This window comes from Thrips palmi, unplaced genomic scaffold (assembly GCF_012932325.1).
Source record: "Thrips palmi isolate BJ-2018 unplaced genomic scaffold, TpBJ-2018v1 HiC_scaffold_18, whole genome shotgun sequence".
Taxonomy (NCBI): Eukaryota; Metazoa; Arthropoda; class Insecta; order Thysanoptera; family Thripidae; genus Thrips; species Thrips palmi.
Genome location: NW_023144627.1, coordinates 16969362 through 16987353, shown reverse-complemented (window position 1 = coordinate 16987353; position 17992 = coordinate 16969362). Strand labels below are relative to the sequence as shown.

The window sequence follows — 17992 nt, the reverse complement described above, 5'->3', positions numbered from 1 at the left end:
TATCTCTCTCCGTCTTTCTCACTCCACTTCCACTCACACATCGTCACACATCTCAAAAGGCTCGCCGGCTGTGGAGTCGTTCCACCTCCAGAAAAGAAATGTCGAAACCGAAACCAAATTTTTGGCGACTTAAAAGAAAGGCGAAAGACAAGATAGAATCATCAGTGCAAAATCCTCCCAGTCTATCTCAGAAAACTATATCAAGTTTTTTTGGCTCCAAGAAATCATCTAACCTAGGCGTGGATTCAAAGGTAACGTGCCTTTGTCCCTTGATTGCACGGGAAGTCACCCAAACATATCTCAGACAATCTGTTTCTGTCAATGAGCATGCTTTGCTGGTCTTGGTCCATGCACCTCTGTGAGCTGTCATCTCTCAGGTTTGTCGAATCTCTCTCTGAAACATGGTGACTGGGGGCTGAGACCTGGATTTGGAATGCACAATTTGTTGATTTGTTGAAATTTTCGCGCAGGATTTTGTCATTTAAATTGTAATATTCTTGTTGTATTCTCTGCATTGAATTTAGGATGGAAGCCCCGATGATTCTGAAGAACCCCCCAAACGCATCAAATTGGATGAAGAGCCAACAACAGAAGTTGTCCTGAAGGAGAAGGCCCCTATAAAACTATCGGACTGCACCCTATTAAAACTCAAGAGTTTCTCCACTTCTCCTGAAGCCTTAACAGATTCTGATTGTAATGGCAAGAGAACTGCAAAGCCTCGGTCTCGGCTTATTGGTGCTGCCTCATCTTCCCTTTCAAGTAACTGTCTTGAGAAGATGGAGGAAGATAGTCCAGATGATGGATTCAAATCAAATTGTGGATCAAGGTCTCTCAAAAATTCTGAAGTGGCAAGTTTAGCCAAATTTGGCAAGGTAAAGTTCACTCCTTTGGAACAGCAAGTTGTAGACTTGAAGAAGGAACACCCAGGTGTACTTTTATTTGTGGAGTGTGGGTATAAATATAGGTTCTTTGGTGAAGATGCAGAAATTGCAGCTCAAGAACTAAATATTTATGCTCATCTTGATCATAATTTTATGACGGCAAGCATTCCTGTTCATCGCCTACATGCACATGTCGGCCGCCTAGTGGAAAAGGGTAATAAGCTGGTTGGCAATGCAATTAGTTAAATTTCTAAGTTTTCAACCTATTTTGGTTTAATCTTATTTTACTACATTGCATTCATTCCATAATTCATTTAATTTCTTTGTGAACAGGTCATAAAGTTGGCATTGTGAAGCAGGTGGAGACTGCTGCCCTCAAAGCTATGAGTGACAATAAGAGTGCTCCATTTACTCGCAAACTTCAACACCTTTTCACACGAGCAACTCTAATTGGGGAAGATATCCTTTTATCAAGCTTTTTGTTTTCCTTTTAAGTGTGCTGTTTTGTAAAATTATCATGTCACTGGTTTTTCCTTAATTTTCACTCACATGTTGATTCTATTGACCAACAGACTTTAAGTGAGGGAATATCTGCTGGTCATATATTCTGCTTTTATGAGGAAAAAATTGATCAGAAAGTATCCAATATAGTTTTTGTCGTAAGTTACTACTTTTGTCAGAGAAAGATCTGGCATCATAAACTGCCATTATTGCAAATGGATTTTTAAAAATGGAATAAGGCACACATCTTTCATTTTCTGTTACCATTCTAGGCAGTAAATCCTTCAACAGGGGAGTGCAGCTATGAGCAATTCCAGGATAATTCAACTCGAGAGGAGCTTCACAAGAGGCTTCAAATTATGAATCCTGCAGAAATACTATGCCCAACTAGTCTCTCTGCAGATAGTGAAAGATTGGTGAATCATAGGTAAAGAGATCTTCAATATTAACCTTGTTATGGAGTTGATTTATTTATTACTCAAGCAATACTGCTCATTTATTTTTTATTATAGTAATGCCAGAATTGAGAGGTTGCCACCAGATTGGTTTGAAACCACTGATGCTTTAACTCGAGTTGTTGGTTACTTTACCAGCAAAGATAATGGGAAGGCAGAATCTGCAGCTCTTGAGGAGCTGACAGAACTACCACTTGCTGTGTTGGGCTGTTTAGCAGCTGCACAGAAGCATTTAAATGAGTTTGGTCTTCACAGGGCTATCAGACTGGATGGGTGAGAGAAACAGTGCCAAATCTATTTATTTTTGTTTGTCTTTTATAATGTATTGTCATGCATATTTATAAATTCTGTCTGTCTAGTCTTCAAAAGTTACCATCTGGAGAAGATTTCCTTTACATGGATTCTTCAACAATACGAAATTTGCAAATATTTACCAGTGACTCTGGAACTACTCATGGGAGTTTGTTCTGGGCTCTCAATCATACCAAGACAAAGTTTGGTGCCCGACTGTTACACAAATGGTTGTCACAGCCTATAAGGGTGAAAAAAGATTTAGAGGAGCGACAGGAATGTATTGAAGAACTCCTAAGTGCAGATCAGGCCCATATTACTCAGTTAAAAAATATTTTGGGTTGTCTGCCAGACATTGAAAAAGGATTGACTACAATTTTGCATAATAAGGTATATCTATCTATGTATAGATCAGTTCATTTTTTTTTCTCAACCTTTAAAAGTAATTTTATCAGTTATTCTCACAATTTGAATCTTTTTATGATTTTCCAGTGTAGCCCCTTACAATTCTTCACTATTCTGGATGCATTATGTGGTATGACTTCAGACTTTTCATCATTATTGGCTGTTTTAGACCAAGATACAACAGTGCCACGTCTGTTGAAAGCCATTCAAGACGCTATTAGTTTACTTGATGGTGTTCAAGCATACAGAGATAATATGGTTATTAGCGCTGCTAAGTAAGAGTTGCATCATGCTGCTTATTCCCGATTCTACCAATGCCTGTTCATTATAATATTCAACCTTAATATGTATCTTATTCATTTTAAATTTTAGAGATGGAGATAAGACCAAATTGTTGAAGGACTTTTCTGCATTTCCTAATGTTTTGAAGTTAATGAGAGAGATTGAAGAAACCATTCAGGCCATCGATGCACTAAAACCAGAAATTGCCAAGAAGCTTTCTTTGTTTTCTGTTCAGTATTCGTGTGTATCTGGGCAAGAATATCTTATTGAAGTTAAAAATAATAATTCAAGAAGTGTACCAGCCAATTGGAGGAAAATCAGCAGGTACCTTGAATCCACAGGTGTATTTCTTTCATTTGTAAGTTTCATAATTTTATGTCTGTTTTCTTCTATGCAGCACTAAACAAGTTGGAAGATACAGACCTCCCGCTGTTGATAAATTATTCGGTGACCTGCAACGTCTCAGGGAAATGTTACGAGCAGAATGCCAGCTTGCATGGATCGGCCTGTTGCAGGATTTCAGTCAGCAGTATTTTAAACATAAACAGGCGGTTTACAAAATTGCAACTTTAGATGTTATTTTATCATTGGCACATGTTGCCCAACAAGAAGGCTACTGCAAGTATGTTCTTAATGTAATACCTATAACAAGTCCTTCCCAACATGTGCTGAAGTATCTTGTTTCATTTCTATTCTTTTGCAGACCTAAACTCCTAGAAAGTGAAAGTTCTCAAATATCAATTAAAAGAGGCAGGCACCCTATTGTTCCACTTCTCTTGACCAGTGCTGGGCAATTTGTACCTAATGACACGCATCTAAATGTAAGCTTTGCAAAAGAAGGGAGAATGGTAGTACATGTGGTGCACCTGTAGTATTAAATTTTGTCTGTTCAGAGCTCAGGGGAATGCTGCATGGTCTTATCAGGCCCAAATATGGGTGGAAAATCTTGCTACATTCGCCAAGTTGCTTTAATTGCATTACTAGCTCATGTTGGTTCTTTTGTACCTGCTGAGTGTGCAGAAATTTCACTGCTGGACTCAATTTTTACCCGGTAATTCTCTTTATTGAGCTTTTTAAATTGTTTCTGACATTGTCCATTTATTTTATTTTTGATGAAACATTTTTCTCCGCAGTATGGGTGCACGTGATGAATTATTCAATGGCCGAAGTACTTTAATGGTTGAGTTAGATGAGACAGCAGCAATTCTGCGTAAAGTATCTAAACATTCTCTTGTTTTACTTGATGAGCTGGGCCGTGGAACAGGATCATGTGATGGATCTGCTATTGCATGTGCTACTTTACGTCATATTGCTCTGGAGGTTTGCATTTTCCTTTCACTTCAAATTTTATCCCTCATGAAATAATCGTTCAGAATTGTTGTAACTCTCCTTGTTTTCAGGTTCAGTGTCTCTCCTTATTTGTTACCCACTACCCTTCAGTCATGGATACTGCAAATGAGTTGGAGGGAAAGGCCTCAAATTATCACATGGCTTTTGTCCTGCATGATCAGGGTATTGGATTGTATTTACAAGGCTTATGAAGGCATTTGAAGAGAATTGTCCTGTTTATTTATGTACTCTGACTCCTTTCAGATGAAGCCGAATTTCTCACCTTTTTATACGAGGTAGTTAGAGGAGCTGCTGATCGTAGTTATGGAATCAATGTGGCTCGTTTAGCCAATTTAGACAAACGTTTGCTCATTAGAGCAGCTTCAGTTGCAGCTGATTTAGAGAAACAGGCAAGAAATCGGAGGTATGTACAAATTTATCCCTACCAAGCAGTAAGCATATGACCTTACCTCAGCAGCACCCTACCCAAAACAAAGATAAGGCACTTTTTATCAGCACAGTCTATCACCAGCCCATAGGCAATGACTCAACATAATTTTATGTTTGCATTAAAAATTGTTCTCTTGGCCCCATTTTCAGAGAAATAAGACTTTCCTTCATGGGAATGTGGCAGAAATAACCACCAGGACAACACCTTGGTGTTGTTTCCTTTAAAGGAAATTTTTCAGTATTAAACCTGTACTGTGGTAATAAGTTTCAATTTCAGAGTATGTTGAAATGAAATTGATTATCAGCCATTCCAAATTAAAATTTTGTTTGTCTCCTTCTAAAGGATAATCAACAAGACTCTTGAGATTTGTGGTAACATCTGAGCATTGCATGTTCATATATTTATTGTTAATCATCATCAATTTTTAATGTATATGTCTACCTTACTCCATGAATCATTTTTATTTTGTTGTTTGCCAATAGAAGTTTCCTGGTACTGAATAGGTGAAGGGTTCATGAAGCCAGGTAGACATTCTCTTGTACGATAAAATAAATCTTGTATATTTATTCCAATTGCTTTGAAGTAAGTAATGCATGTTATACAGAAATTCATTGTGTAGACAGCAACATTTTATTCAATTATAAAAGTACAAATGTTACCAAGTTCTAAAAAAAAAAAATAATGCCACTGCAAAAGATCACACACATATCACAATTTGCTCTTCAACATTGGAGACAAACCACTTGTTAGAAAAACAAACTTCTAATTAAATCCAATAGCTAACATCACAGCGAATGTCACAGGTGCTTCACCTCTACTGCTGAAAACAGCAATCTTTCAATTTAGTTCAAAGATGAGAAATTAGGGAACTGGAAAAGCAAGTTGCAAGCTAGAAATTTCCTGCATATCACATTATCATTTACTTCTACAAAAACCCTGTAATTCACTGGTTGATGGGGCAAACATGAGATGTATCAAAGAAACAGACAATTACTATTAAGTGACATGACTAGACAGAACTTACAAGGATTGAGACCCAAAACAAAAATTCACCTGATTGGTTCCACAAATCCCAGCTGCAAGATAAAATGTGCACATTGGGCTAAATGCATATTTCAATATGACAGGACAGCTAGGCACAGAAACAAAGTGTGAGAGAAAATCGAAACTATCATCACCAGAGGATAACACTTAAAAAAGAAATCACAGGCAGAAAAGTAAATCATACTTTCAATAAGAAGATTGTAAAAAAAAGAAAAAATCAGAACACAACAGTAAAGAGCTCATAAAAAATTACAACATGGAGATGTGTTTTAATGAAGTTGGTGTGGCTGATCCAAGTGAAATTTGAGAAGAACTGATAGGTCTTCAATGAACTGTTCTTTCAGCTCTGAATTTAAAATTGTAGAAAATATTTTGTAACGTTTCTTTGGGTCTATATCTTCAGACAAGGCGAATTGTAAAGATTCTTTGGAAAGCTTCTCACTCATTGACAGAACATGTCTCAAATTTTGAGCCTGTGAGTAAAACAATGGTATGACATCTGGGGCTAATTGAGTTAATAACCAATCAGCTACTTTATTCACTACCTTAGGTAGTATGAAACGATCTGCAAGTTTAAGAACTTCAAATGCAAAACTAGTGTCATGATCTATCAAACAGCACCTGCACCAAGCTGGGGCCCGCATAAGAGATAACACAGAACAAAGGTTCTCTTTGCACACATCTTTAATAGCTACTCTCTCTCGTCCTGACTCGTAAAAACTCCCTGTTAACATAGCTGCAAACATAGGAGATTCTTCACACATTTCTCCTTTTCTAACTGAAACAAAAGTTCCATTATCTAACTCCAAAACAACAACATCAGCACTTAACTCATCACTGGAAAATTTTAGTATATTTTTAGAGCAGTTATTTGCACCCCGTTTACATAATTGGGAGTTTGAAAGGTTAAGCGTCTTTATTGATAAGGCACCAATCTGCCGAGCAAGTCGACTTATACTATTGACAGCCTCAGATGAGAGTCCATCTCCACATTCATCTGTCATTAACTGAAAAAGTAAATCAAGGGCGCTTTTTTCATTGACTTTGCAATTCATCATAAGGTGCATCAGTTTTCTTTTCCTGAAGTAATAATAGAAAAAGAGGGGGTTAATCAATTTGTCTAAGATCCTATAAGGCTAGCAAACTTGAAAATCTTAAGTCAGAAGTAGTTAAATACATACCTGATAATGTATGGAATACTGATGATGAGAAAGGTTTGAACAGGTCTTGTGGCTCGCATGAGACTATGTGCTATTTCCCCTTCACCAAATCCAGATTCTGCTATGACAGAGATTTGGGATAGCAACGATTTACCCAATCCATCAAACTCAAGACAACGGGAACAGCCATCATGGATTCTCCCTGTCAATCTTGCATTTACTTTCAGAACAAGCCCAGCGCGCAAGAGGGGTACAAGATATTGATGATTTCTAAACAAAAACAAAAAAAGTGTAAAATATACAATGTAAAAAGAATTGTTCATTTATACGCAGCTTATAACAAAGGTACCTTGCAATTCGTTGGAGAATCCTTGCTGCTCGAGGATGTGGAGGATCTAACAATGTATAATACTGCAATAGTGCGTCCAAAGTGTTACTTGACACCATATCTTCAACAAGGGAGTCCATATGTGATACCCTGGATAGGAGGAGTAGGCACCAGCTTTCCACCAAGCCATGTCTAGATGTAACATTTGACGGTAGGCTAGCACTCAATGCATCCTGTATATCATCAACATCATCCTTGTCCTTCCTGAAATATTATTATTATTACAGTATTAATAAGGTTATATTGTAAGAATTTCCCTATCTCAAAACTATTATAATTATGATATCATCCACATTTACTCACAGATGAGGGCTGGTTACTTCACAATCAGAGTCTACTTCACATTCAACCGTTACTTCAGCATCTGTGTCGTCTGGCTTTTCATCCTCACTACTGCTATATCCACAAACGGGCGAGTAGGCATCTGACAACGGAGATGGAGGAGAGGATTGTGATGCAGGAGAAAGCGCTGATGAAGTAGGACTACAACTAATATTCAGTGGAGGAGGGCTATACATTCTTGTGGTATCAGGTGAAAATTCAACACTTCTAGAACTTCCAGGGCTCCAATGGCCACTGAGAGTATTTGTATCAGTCCGACAGGATGTTGAAGCCAACTCTCGAGTTCTGCAAGATCCAATATTGTATCAGAACATTATACAAAATGATTTAAACTGAGATATACAAACAAAGGCGATGATCATAGCTTACTTGAGTCCAAGAGGATCATTGTCATATGAATACAAAGGAGTTTCCTCTGTTGAACCAGAAAAGCGCATGCGCTTGTGAGGGGTCAAAGGAGTAGAGATCCCCCCTTTCCGGTTCTGATTAACATGAGTGGATCCATGATTATCTACCACTTTGACTAACTTGTTAACAAGAACTGGGACTAAACCCTCCTTGATTAAAATCTGTCAAATTATAGAACAGTAAATATGTTACTCCCTCATATTAATTTTAATATTGAACATACAAATGATTGTATACATATTGGACAAACCTCAAGCCCCACTTCATCATAAATAAAATGAAGCATTGCATTCAGTGCCCTGGCCTCCACATTTGGATGGGATCCACATTTTAAGGTATCTAAAAGAACATCCAAACCGCCATTTCTACGTATTTTACTGCGGTTTACAGACTCTCGACACAAGAGAGACAGAATGGATACAATGTCTGAGGCTGCAAAACCCAAATCACAGACCAATTTAATTAGATGAGATAAAATTACACATGTCAGAATGATTAAAAATGCAATTTTTATGAACACTTACAAAACTTATGGCCACTGGTGTCACTTGCAAGACTAAGGACTGCCTCAACAACTCCTGCAGTTCCAAGTAATGGCCTTACTTCTGACACAAAGCATAAATTTAAGATAACACTAATAGGTAGCTCACTTTTAGAGCATTGTTTCAAGCTTGCAATGAGTTCCTCAAAACCTTTGCCATCTCCCTGCACCTATACACAAAATACTCAGATGTGTTTTAAAAAACATTGATCTTTTTTTTTAAAAAAATACATAGATTTATCTTGATTTAATTTACCTGCAAAGCACATCTTTCTGAACACTTGTAAGTGAACTTCCCTAAAGCTTTCAAGACAGCCTGAAGAAGTTCATCAACTGGTGTACTTAAAAGACTTGCTACTGTATGTACCACTTGATCTTGAAGCATTTTGTTCCTATTAGAGTCTGCTTCCCACAATAATCTGTCAATTTCAAAAATTATGGATAAAGAGCAAGAATTTGGAAGACAGAAAGATTGAAGACAGTAAATGACAAACCTTAAAGCTCTGACAGCCATGTGCTTGGTTCCAGGTGAGGTATCCTTGCTTTTAATGGACTCAATTAACTTTGGCACAGCACCTTTTTGATGTAATGTGACAGCTATAATTTGGTTAGTTGCTAGATTCCCAAGTAAACGACAAGCTCGTCCAATAATGCTATCCTTTTGCATGTGTGTGATCAAATTTAAAATGTGGGCTATAAATCCATTTTCCTCGGCCACCTGAAAGCACACAAGGAAGGTTTCAAAATATTGAAATGCCAAAAAAAGACCAATAAAATAAGTGCAAGATCAGTAAACCGTCTATTACCATGTCTTGACAAGTACGCAAAAGAAATAAAAGAAGTCCAACAAATTATATAAATATTTCTTAACAATGACAATAGTTTTATTTACTTGCCTTAGTTTTGATATCATCTTCTAAACATAGATTGCCTAATATACTCAGAGTCAAATCAAGGATTTTTTCATTGGGCTTTCTCACAAACCGAAAAAGGTATTTGAGGCCATTGTACTGCTTGAACAGCTGGGCACCATTGGGTGCCTTCAGTACTTTAAACCTTATTTCTTGAAGTCCCCTAAATGCCACTGAAGAAGAAGTGGACTCCAATTGCTTCAAAATGTGAGGCAAATTTAATGTTTCTTGAGATGACATTTCTGCTCTCGAATTCAAAAGATTCGTTCAAAATATCTTCGACACCCTGACAAAATATTCGGAAGACCATAACCTCAAAACTCGAACTTTGACCGTAAATATTGACCTTGAGGGATCGTAAATGAAGTGAATCGTGCCATATTTGCAAGTCACAGCACGTTAAGAACACAGAACTTCACTTTTGAGTTTCTATGAGCGAACACAAACCAAACGCAAAATGCTTAAATTTTGACAGAAATCGTCCTGAAATTACGGTGAACTTCTTCTTTTCTTCTTGATGAAGAATGGCACATGACCAATATGACACCGTTTGGTGACCAAGAAAAGGGACTAAATTCATCGAAAAATGTAGTAAATTATACGACAAAGTTTGATGTGTTGTCATTCGTAGGACTTTTCTTATCACAACAACGTTTGAATTGTAAGAAAAGTCAAGTTTAATCTTCGAAAGTTGCTTTGGGCTGTTGGTTAAACTGCACAGGCAAGCCGCGCGAAAGTTAAACGTGGGAACAGAAGGGACAAACTAGCGCTAGTTCTGTTCGGACAGAGAGAGACACTTGTCATCACTCGTCCATAATTGTACCCTCCGCACTTTTACTGACTGGGAGGAAGCAGGTCAAGAAGGAGAGTGAAATTGGCAAGAGTACAACTATTTCCTTACAAAACATTTATTTGGAAAGATTGTACATTAATGGATGAAGAGAAAAGAGACAATAGTTCAATAGGTAAAATAAAAATTTAAATTTTAAAAAAATGTTAATAATTCAGCCCATATTTGCTCCCTCTTCCCTGACTAGAGAGAATATCTGGCACCAGGCAAAACACACTAACACAAGCATTCCTAGAAAGTTTTTCCCATAACAAGAAAGAAAAGAAACAATACTTCCATTAGTTTCTTCCCTGATAGAACCCATCACTGAAGAGCAGGGAATAAAACAGCACATCTCACAAAATTGACGTCATCTTCATCGCACAAAGGCTGTTAAATAATAACAAAACTATCACTCAGATCAGCGTCACACTACAAAACCATTTACCCACAAAGCAAGTTTTGTGAGACGATTGTTAATTCTTAATTGTGTTAAAATATTGGCAAGTGAAAAAACCTGCTTTACAAATGAGGCTGGGAGCTATATCATTTGTCATGAGATACAAAAGAAATGCCAGTCAGCCTCAAACTAACATCTCCATTATTTCTTTTGGTTGTCAAAAGGGCATTCATATAATAGTAAAACTTTGCAGAATGCCAACTGACAACCAAACAGGCAAATTGAGCCCAGACAGACAGTTGCCAAGAGATGAAACAATTAAAACTACCAATGACAACAGTTATCTGTATTGAAATTTTGAAATGTTGGTATGAGGTCACGTAACATTGGCACTGGATGTCAATGTTAACTTGCAGTTTAGTAAGAGAATGCATATCACACACACTCAAACCCACATACACACATACATTCATACATACACACAAACTCATCAAAACAATGGGAGTCAAAAAGGAAAAAAACACAGACATTACTAATCTAGAGAAATCCAGGTACTGTCTCCCCAATCAAGGGTCAAATTGTTTTCTTTAAAACTCATTTTGTCTCATTAAAAACCTGCAAATTGCGTAAAATTTTCACTCATTTCAGATGACATCAACCAACATTACCCGGAGGATAAACATGATTATCTAGGAGGAACCGTTTGGGAAAAACAGTCAGGAACACAATATAAGACCATTTCATATCAAGTCACTATCAACATACATAATTTCATTTCTTATTTTAAAAATCAGACATTTGATTACTGTTTCTTGGCTCGCTACAAACACTTATTTTATGGAACTAAGTGTACAGATATCATTTGATTACAAATCTCAATCACACAACATTAGTTGCAAAAATTTAAAGAAATGTACAGATTGTTTTTCATTAATAATCACACAACATTAGTTGCACATCAACTTTAAAAATTAATTTTAATTATGTACAGAGTGGGAAGGCAAGATATATTCATTCAAGGTGTGGGACACATTTTTGTACAGTATGATACAGTATTCTGCTGCTATCCGGTATGTCCATGAATCACATAAAAAACTAAACAAAGATAAAATAAATAATATTTAGTCTATATGGTATGTAAAATAATTTCAGAATAAAAATATGGAGATTGCGCCACAACATAGCTTACCACTGGACACATTGCACATGTAAGGCTGACTTGTCATAACGTGTTACACTGAGATCTCGTAGTTCATATCATAAACACTGGCTCTGTCAGGAGTGGGTGTGGTTCCCCGCCTGTGTTCAGTGCGGGGAGTCCCAGCAGTATTTGAATTGTTTTCCATAGAGTCTGACATTTCTAAAGCCCGAACAAATGACATGGGCCTACGGCGAGCATCACATGAGGTAGGAGTGGTCGGAGTTGCCATATTTTTGCGCTTGAGCTGAGGTGATTGTGCAGGAGGAAGCACGGGCACACCGCCTCTTACAGGCGGGTAATGTGCTGGTCTGTATTGAGGTTGCTGCTGAGTTGGACTCGTTGGTGTTGATCGATAGTAGTCATATGGACCAGGTCCTGAGGGTCCAGGCATGCGAGCTTGCTGCTGCTGTGGTTGTTGTTGCTGCTGCTGCTGTTGCTGTTGTTGTTGGAGGTGCTGCTGTGGCTGATGTTGAGCATAGTTATTTGATGGTGTATCCTTCCACATGTACACACCTCGCTGAGGAGAGCCGGCCAGCTCCCGGATGTTGTCGGAGGTGTTGTTGGCGCGAGAATATGCTGCTAGTTCTCCTTGTCGCACCAGCTCTCCCTCAGACAGGAAACGGCGTTGTGGACTCCCATAGCCCCCTGGGTTGTACCCAACTTGAGCATACCCTTGCTGAGAATAGTTGGCTTGAGCATATCCCTGTGGTGGTCCACCCTGATGCACCATGGGCTGCGACTGCATTTCATAATACATGGGTGGAGCCCCTCCAACACCAATGAAGTCTGGACGACGAGCCTGGGTTGGTGTGCCTGGGTTAGACCTGCAGGAAACAAGCAGATACATTAATGAGGACTGGGAGCACAACAAGAAGCCATACAATAATTAATATAAACAGACTTAAGACATGGAATCTTTGCTTCGCATAGCCGGTACCAAATATCATACAGATTATTAGAACAAAGAGACTGAAAGCAAATATTTTGACCCAAAATTCCATTAAGTAAATGTCCACTGAAAAAGCTGAATTGAGAAGCATTCTGTTAACTATAAATGAGATCAGTAGTGATAACCATGCGTCAGCAAAGAAGGCCTGTGTCATTCTAAACACATTTTAACATATATTACTGTGCCAGGCATACATTTCTAAAAATTAACATACTGAATCATTCTTAAAAACTGAAAGAGAGTTGTGACTAGGAGTCATCATTGACCTACTGATTATAAAAGCCTCTTGCCTCTAATTACGTTTAGCAAAACAGTGACATCAAAAAATATTAAAAAAAAAAAAAACAAAGGAGCAGTACGTTTTTTTTTTTTTTTGGGGGGGGGGGGGTATTTTTATGAAAATGTGAAAAGTAGTTAAGGTAAACTGAGCTGAAGGCAGTCCCAACGTCCAATGCTGATACAATAATAATTTTTAAAAATATGAATAGGATCTCACACTCTTTACCTTGCTTACTGCACAAGAGTCAAATCCTAAAAGTAATAAACCAAAGATTTTTGCAGAGAAAAAGGGGGTGTTTTGCTCTTTAGCAAAAGTCAGCGTACTGCAGCTTTATAACAACAATATACACTACTTCTAGAATAGCGAATACTGCAGCTACATAATAAATTACAAATACAGATAATAAAAAAAAGAACAAGAAAATAACCAAGCTCAATCAAAAAATTAAGTTGGCAGCAATAACAATTTTGAACCAAATTAGTAGCAATAGGGAGACACCTTAGTTGTACAATGTACAGACAACAGTAGGTAATTCACACTCACATAAATACTACTGAAGTATTGAAAAATTGAAAGAGAGACAAAGAACAAGGAATGATAATCCAGTATCTTACAAATTACAATAAATGCTGGAAGAACTTCAAAATCTACGTATGAGAAAAATTCAACTCTTTATTAGAACCTGACATTTCCTTTCTCCACAGATTTTATCAAAAACATCCTACCCCAAGCAAAGAAAATTGATACTGTACAAAAAAATTGCTTATATTAACTTTTTAGAAAACCAATTTCTGTGGGCAATCCGTAATCACATTCCTGGAACTTTAGCTAACCTCATCCTGAACACCCAGATTATGAAATAATCTACATGGACACAATGCGAGCAAATCAAGCAACATGGCCTCTTTGACACAGCCTGCCAAACTGGCTGGCTAATTTTTTTACCTTGATTCGAACTGTTCCAAGTTACTGTCACCTGTGAAACATGCCGAAATGATTTACACTCTCAGCAGAAAGAAATAATATGCAATACGGCAAAATAACCAAGTGTTTTCACCGCAACATAACTTAGAACACACAGGCAATTGCAAACTGATGAAGAGAAATAAACTTTGCCAGTGTATAATGAGCTCGCTAAGGGGATATCCTCAATCGGTATAAGAAAAGACAAATTAGAGAACTTCAGAGGAAACATTATTTCTGGGACCTTTTAATTTAGATAAGATAAATTGAATACTTTAATAGTTATGCCCCTCAAAGGAAAAATTTCAGCAAGTCACATACAATCCCACCTAATTGCCAGGAAAGAGCAAGAGCATGCCACATACTTATAAACAACCATAGCAACGGATTATTCAGTTGGTTTCAGCACCATCAGATACATAAGGGCTTAAATTTTTCATTTTTAACTCCTATACTAGAAATAAGCTGCTCACCTGCGAACAGGGCTGGACATGACAAGGGGTGTGGCAACTCCAATCGCCTTGACCCTCTGCTGCATGGTAGGACTAGGTGAAAGTGGATCAGGGGTATGACTCCTTGATGAGGGTCGCTGATGCTGTTGTGTCAAAGGATGGGGTGTAGGATGAGGACTGTTACGTATTCCATAACCGCCTCTCAACTGCAGGGGATGTCTTGGAGAATCTCCACTTTGACCAGATGCATCCACAGATGGAAGATAGAAATTGTTTTTTGAGCCATGTCGTTGAAGTGGTGGGGTGGGCTCACAGTCCTGTGACTGTGACGCTGTGGGCTCCATGTCGGTGTCGGAGCCATCACGACCCGGGGACAACTGAAGACAGTAAGAGAAGGGCGTTAGAAATGACACTTAATTCCAACTTCAAAAGCAGCACAGACATATATGAACTTTAATTTAGAAGTACAAGCTAGCAGAGTCATAAAGGATGATAAGATACTGCAAATCATTTGTTTGATAGAATCAAACAAAGCTAACTGGGGTCTCAACAGCATTTCACCCAAAAAAAAGGGGGGGAGGAGGGCTACCAGCATACTTGACCCCCTTTTGATCTGGCCAAAAGCTATCTAGACTACATGGCAAGTTACCAACAGCATACACCTTTTCATTTCTCTCTCTGAACCATAAATTTAAACTTGAATGGAAGAGCATTGCCATAGTGTTACAAAGGAACAGGATTGTTTCAAATTAAATAGGATTCTGGTCCAAAATTATGTCCAAGCAGCACATGACTATTAAACAAGCTCTGAGGATACTTGGAACTACTAACTGCATGCACATTAACAACTTTGATAGGCAAAGCAGGTAAGTATATAATAAACCCAACCGATTCTCAAATAGTTTAGCACTTCAAACATTTACATAAAACATATTAACCCAAAATGTTTATCCTAAATTTTAAGCCATGACAAATCTAAACAGCATGTCAAATGGGCATCTTACAGAATCAATTGTTGAATGTCCCAGCACCTTGGTTTGCTAGTGTAAAGTAAACAAGATTTTAAAAAATAAAAATAGGAGTTTTTGGCATGAGAATTCCCTTATCTATAATTATAAAATTATTAATTTTAATAACTAGAACCAGTGGTGAGCCCCATTATTATTATTATTACTGCTTATGTATAATATGGAGAAAAACATGAAACCTTCAAACAAATAAGAGATTGAGAATGATAGCAAAGGGAAACATTTTGAAGAAATACCTTATTGTAGGCATTGGAGCTGGGATTCCTGACACCATTGCTGTTGTCCATGTATGTTTTGACTTGATTTTCACCATTTTCCACTGTGGTAACAGTTGGTTGTAGGTGCTTTTTCCGCTTGCCAGTGTACTTGCTGGGATGCATGAGACTGTATAGGCAAAGAAAACAGCAAAAGATCATTTAATAAGTTCCGTGCCACTTAGCATGATTAAAACACACAATTAAAACTATTGGGCATTACCTAGGGTACTGTGGTCCACACAATGAGTAGAAACAATTACCAAGACACCCTCGAGAGAACGGGTTGTAGCCACCTTTGAATTTCCCAGTCACTTGTTCATTGGTCGTGCGGCCCCGAGCAACAAGCACCATGTGAAAGCCAGTAAGCCCATAGATGGGAATGAAGAGCAGCACAATGACTCCCATGATAATCATAGAAACAATGACTGAAATTTCATGAAGCTTATTCTTGTTGAATAAGACAAATCCTAAACTGAGGGAAAAAATGCTTGCCATGTGAGCACTTAGAGTAACCAAAAAGAAAAAAAAGTAGCGGTAATTTCGGCGGCCAATGCAATTGTTCACCCAAGGGCAGTGGTGATCAAATGTCTGAATAAAACAAAAAAGAGAAAAAGAAACTCAGTTACAATTTTCAAGTTATAGTTAAACTTAAATTTCTTGCCAAATAGAACTTACGTGGATACAATGGTTGCACACGCTGCAATGAGAACATCTAGGAGGACGATAAAATTTGCATGTAACACACCATTTCATTCGCACAGTGATTCCATTTATCTCTATATTTTTGTACAGTGGCGAGCGCAGGTCATCGTCTTTGTCTTCGTCAGGTGGGGCTGGATAAAAATCATTGCTCATAAAAATCCACAACAAATAAAATAAGAAACAAAAATATTTTGATTTAAACTTGAATGCAATACCTTTTGGAATAGCCCCTGGGTCCATAAATGTGGCAAGTGTGAAATTTGCTAACACAAAAAATGTCATGGCAATTTGAAGAGGCGGTATCCATGGTATCTCGCGGAAATAATACTGGCATCTGCAACAGATCCAAGATAAACAGAGATGAGAATGATCAAATTTCCTCGCGGTGGGAAGAAAACATTGACGGAAAAGAAACACATGAGGAGACTACCAATAGCAGAAAACGTCGTTGCGCTAGGGTAAACAACACAACAATGCAGGAGACTTGAAAAGAGATGCCCAGATAAGAGGGCGTGAGACTCACAGAGGTTAGTCTTTCTGAGGAACTGAACAACGAGACAATAGATTCAGAACATTGAAAGTTACCATTCAAGTACACAGACGATAGCACGAAAATCACTGAAGAATAGGCGAAAGTAAGTAAAATACAGAGAGACTAACCATCTGCACTTGACAGAAATAGTAGTGTGCTTTCACCAAGTGACATAGTCAGCTTGGCAAGTATTCACGTCAGCAAGATGTAGAAACGTTATTCTACAGATGAAACTAGTGATCAAAGCCAGGCACGATGCGGTGTCAAGTCAAATTGAATCAATACTTAAAAGTCGAGGAAAATACGTGTCTGACATCTGACGACAGGGGGAGGTGACGGAAATACGTCCAAGATACTTACGGAAAATAAAAGAATAGAGCTGTAACGACGAGGAGGAGGGTCCAGGCGAATGTGGCAGGTATGTATCTGGTCTTGAGATTGCATTTGGGCATTCTGCAATATTTCTAGTGGTGTGAAATTATCATCAAGTGTTCTGCTAGCTACAAATCAACATGGCCGCTCCGTAGGGTACAAGACAGACACTCGCTCAAAGAGGATATGCAACGTTCAGAACATGTAGGCACCGTAATAAATACATGGCCAAATCTCTCGTAATAAGTACATTTATCATGTGACACTGAGTAACCCCGCCTTGAACGTGAAAATCACTTGGGTCATTTGATTCAGCGAGAGCTAATCCCTGCGATTTGCACGAGAAATGCACACACATCACACTCGAACTCGTACTCGCGCAGCTTAGAGGTCTCGCGCGACCATACGACCTCTCGAAGTCTTCGATTTACTCCACCTCTGAGACATGCAAAGGCGTAATTTCAACGCAAAATTGCGTAAAAATTAATTTGTCTAAAAACTGGCTAGAACCTTTCTCTTCTTTGATTTTTAATAGCGGTGTCAGTCTGACCATTCTGACCTTTGTGGGGGTCCGTTCACGAAGGTGCCGAATCGCAATCTGAATCTTGGGTCCGGATTAGCAGACAGGCGGAAACGGA

At 38.1% G+C, this 17992-nt stretch overlaps 3 protein-coding genes across 4 annotated transcripts; 1 reads left to right on the top strand and 2 right to left on the bottom strand.

Annotated features, from left to right (window-relative positions):
• Positions 1 to 8: 8 nt before the first annotated feature.
• Positions 9 to 5167, top strand: LOC117645283 (DNA mismatch repair protein Msh3-like). The gene is made up of 16 exons (XM_034385350.1): positions 9 to 251; positions 525 to 1095; positions 1215 to 1340; positions 1431 to 1540; positions 1655 to 1809; positions 1895 to 2110; positions 2197 to 2518; positions 2621 to 2808; positions 2906 to 3139; positions 3213 to 3437; positions 3519 to 3636; positions 3709 to 3866; positions 3949 to 4135; positions 4216 to 4327; positions 4409 to 4568; positions 4745 to 5167. The coding sequence occupies exons 1-16, from the start codon at positions 99 to 101 to the stop codon at positions 4782 to 4784; spliced, it is 3075 nt and encodes a 1024-aa protein (XP_034241241.1). The 5' UTR covers positions 9 to 98; the 3' UTR covers positions 4785 to 5167.
• A 27-nt stretch (positions 5168 to 5194) lies between these two features.
• LOC117645284 (armadillo repeat-containing protein 5) lies at positions 5195 to 10180 on the bottom strand. The gene is made up of 10 exons (XM_034385351.1): positions 9375 to 10180; positions 8973 to 9196; positions 8735 to 8897; positions 8462 to 8648; positions 8188 to 8369; positions 7899 to 8098; positions 7491 to 7814; positions 7149 to 7391; positions 6821 to 7069; positions 5195 to 6719 (listed from the first exon to the last, which is right to left on the bottom strand). Exons 1-10 carry the CDS (start codon positions 9627 to 9629, stop codon positions 5909 to 5911), a joined length of 2838 nt encoding a protein of 945 aa, XP_034241242.1. The 5' UTR covers positions 9630 to 10180; the 3' UTR covers positions 5195 to 5908.
• Positions 10181 to 10281: 101 nt separating this feature from the next.
• On the bottom strand, positions 10282 to 17733 carry LOC117645285 (palmitoyltransferase ZDHHC5). 2 transcript variants are annotated; one of them, XM_034385352.1, is made up of 8 exons: positions 17343 to 17733; positions 16666 to 16784; positions 16424 to 16581; positions 15969 to 16336; positions 15728 to 15875; positions 15468 to 15503; positions 14485 to 14840; positions 10282 to 12643 (listed from the first exon to the last, which is right to left on the bottom strand). In XM_034385352.1, exons 1-8 carry the CDS (start codon positions 17432 to 17434, stop codon positions 11851 to 11853), a joined length of 2070 nt encoding a protein of 689 aa, XP_034241243.1. In that variant the 5' UTR covers positions 17435 to 17733; the 3' UTR covers positions 10282 to 11850. The 2 variants fall into 2 exon arrangements, with proteins under 2 accessions (XP_034241243.1, XP_034241244.1); XM_034385353.1 differs by lacking the exon at positions 15468 to 15503 and having other exon boundaries at positions 17343 to 17731.
• Positions 17734 to 17992: the final 259 nt, after the last annotated feature.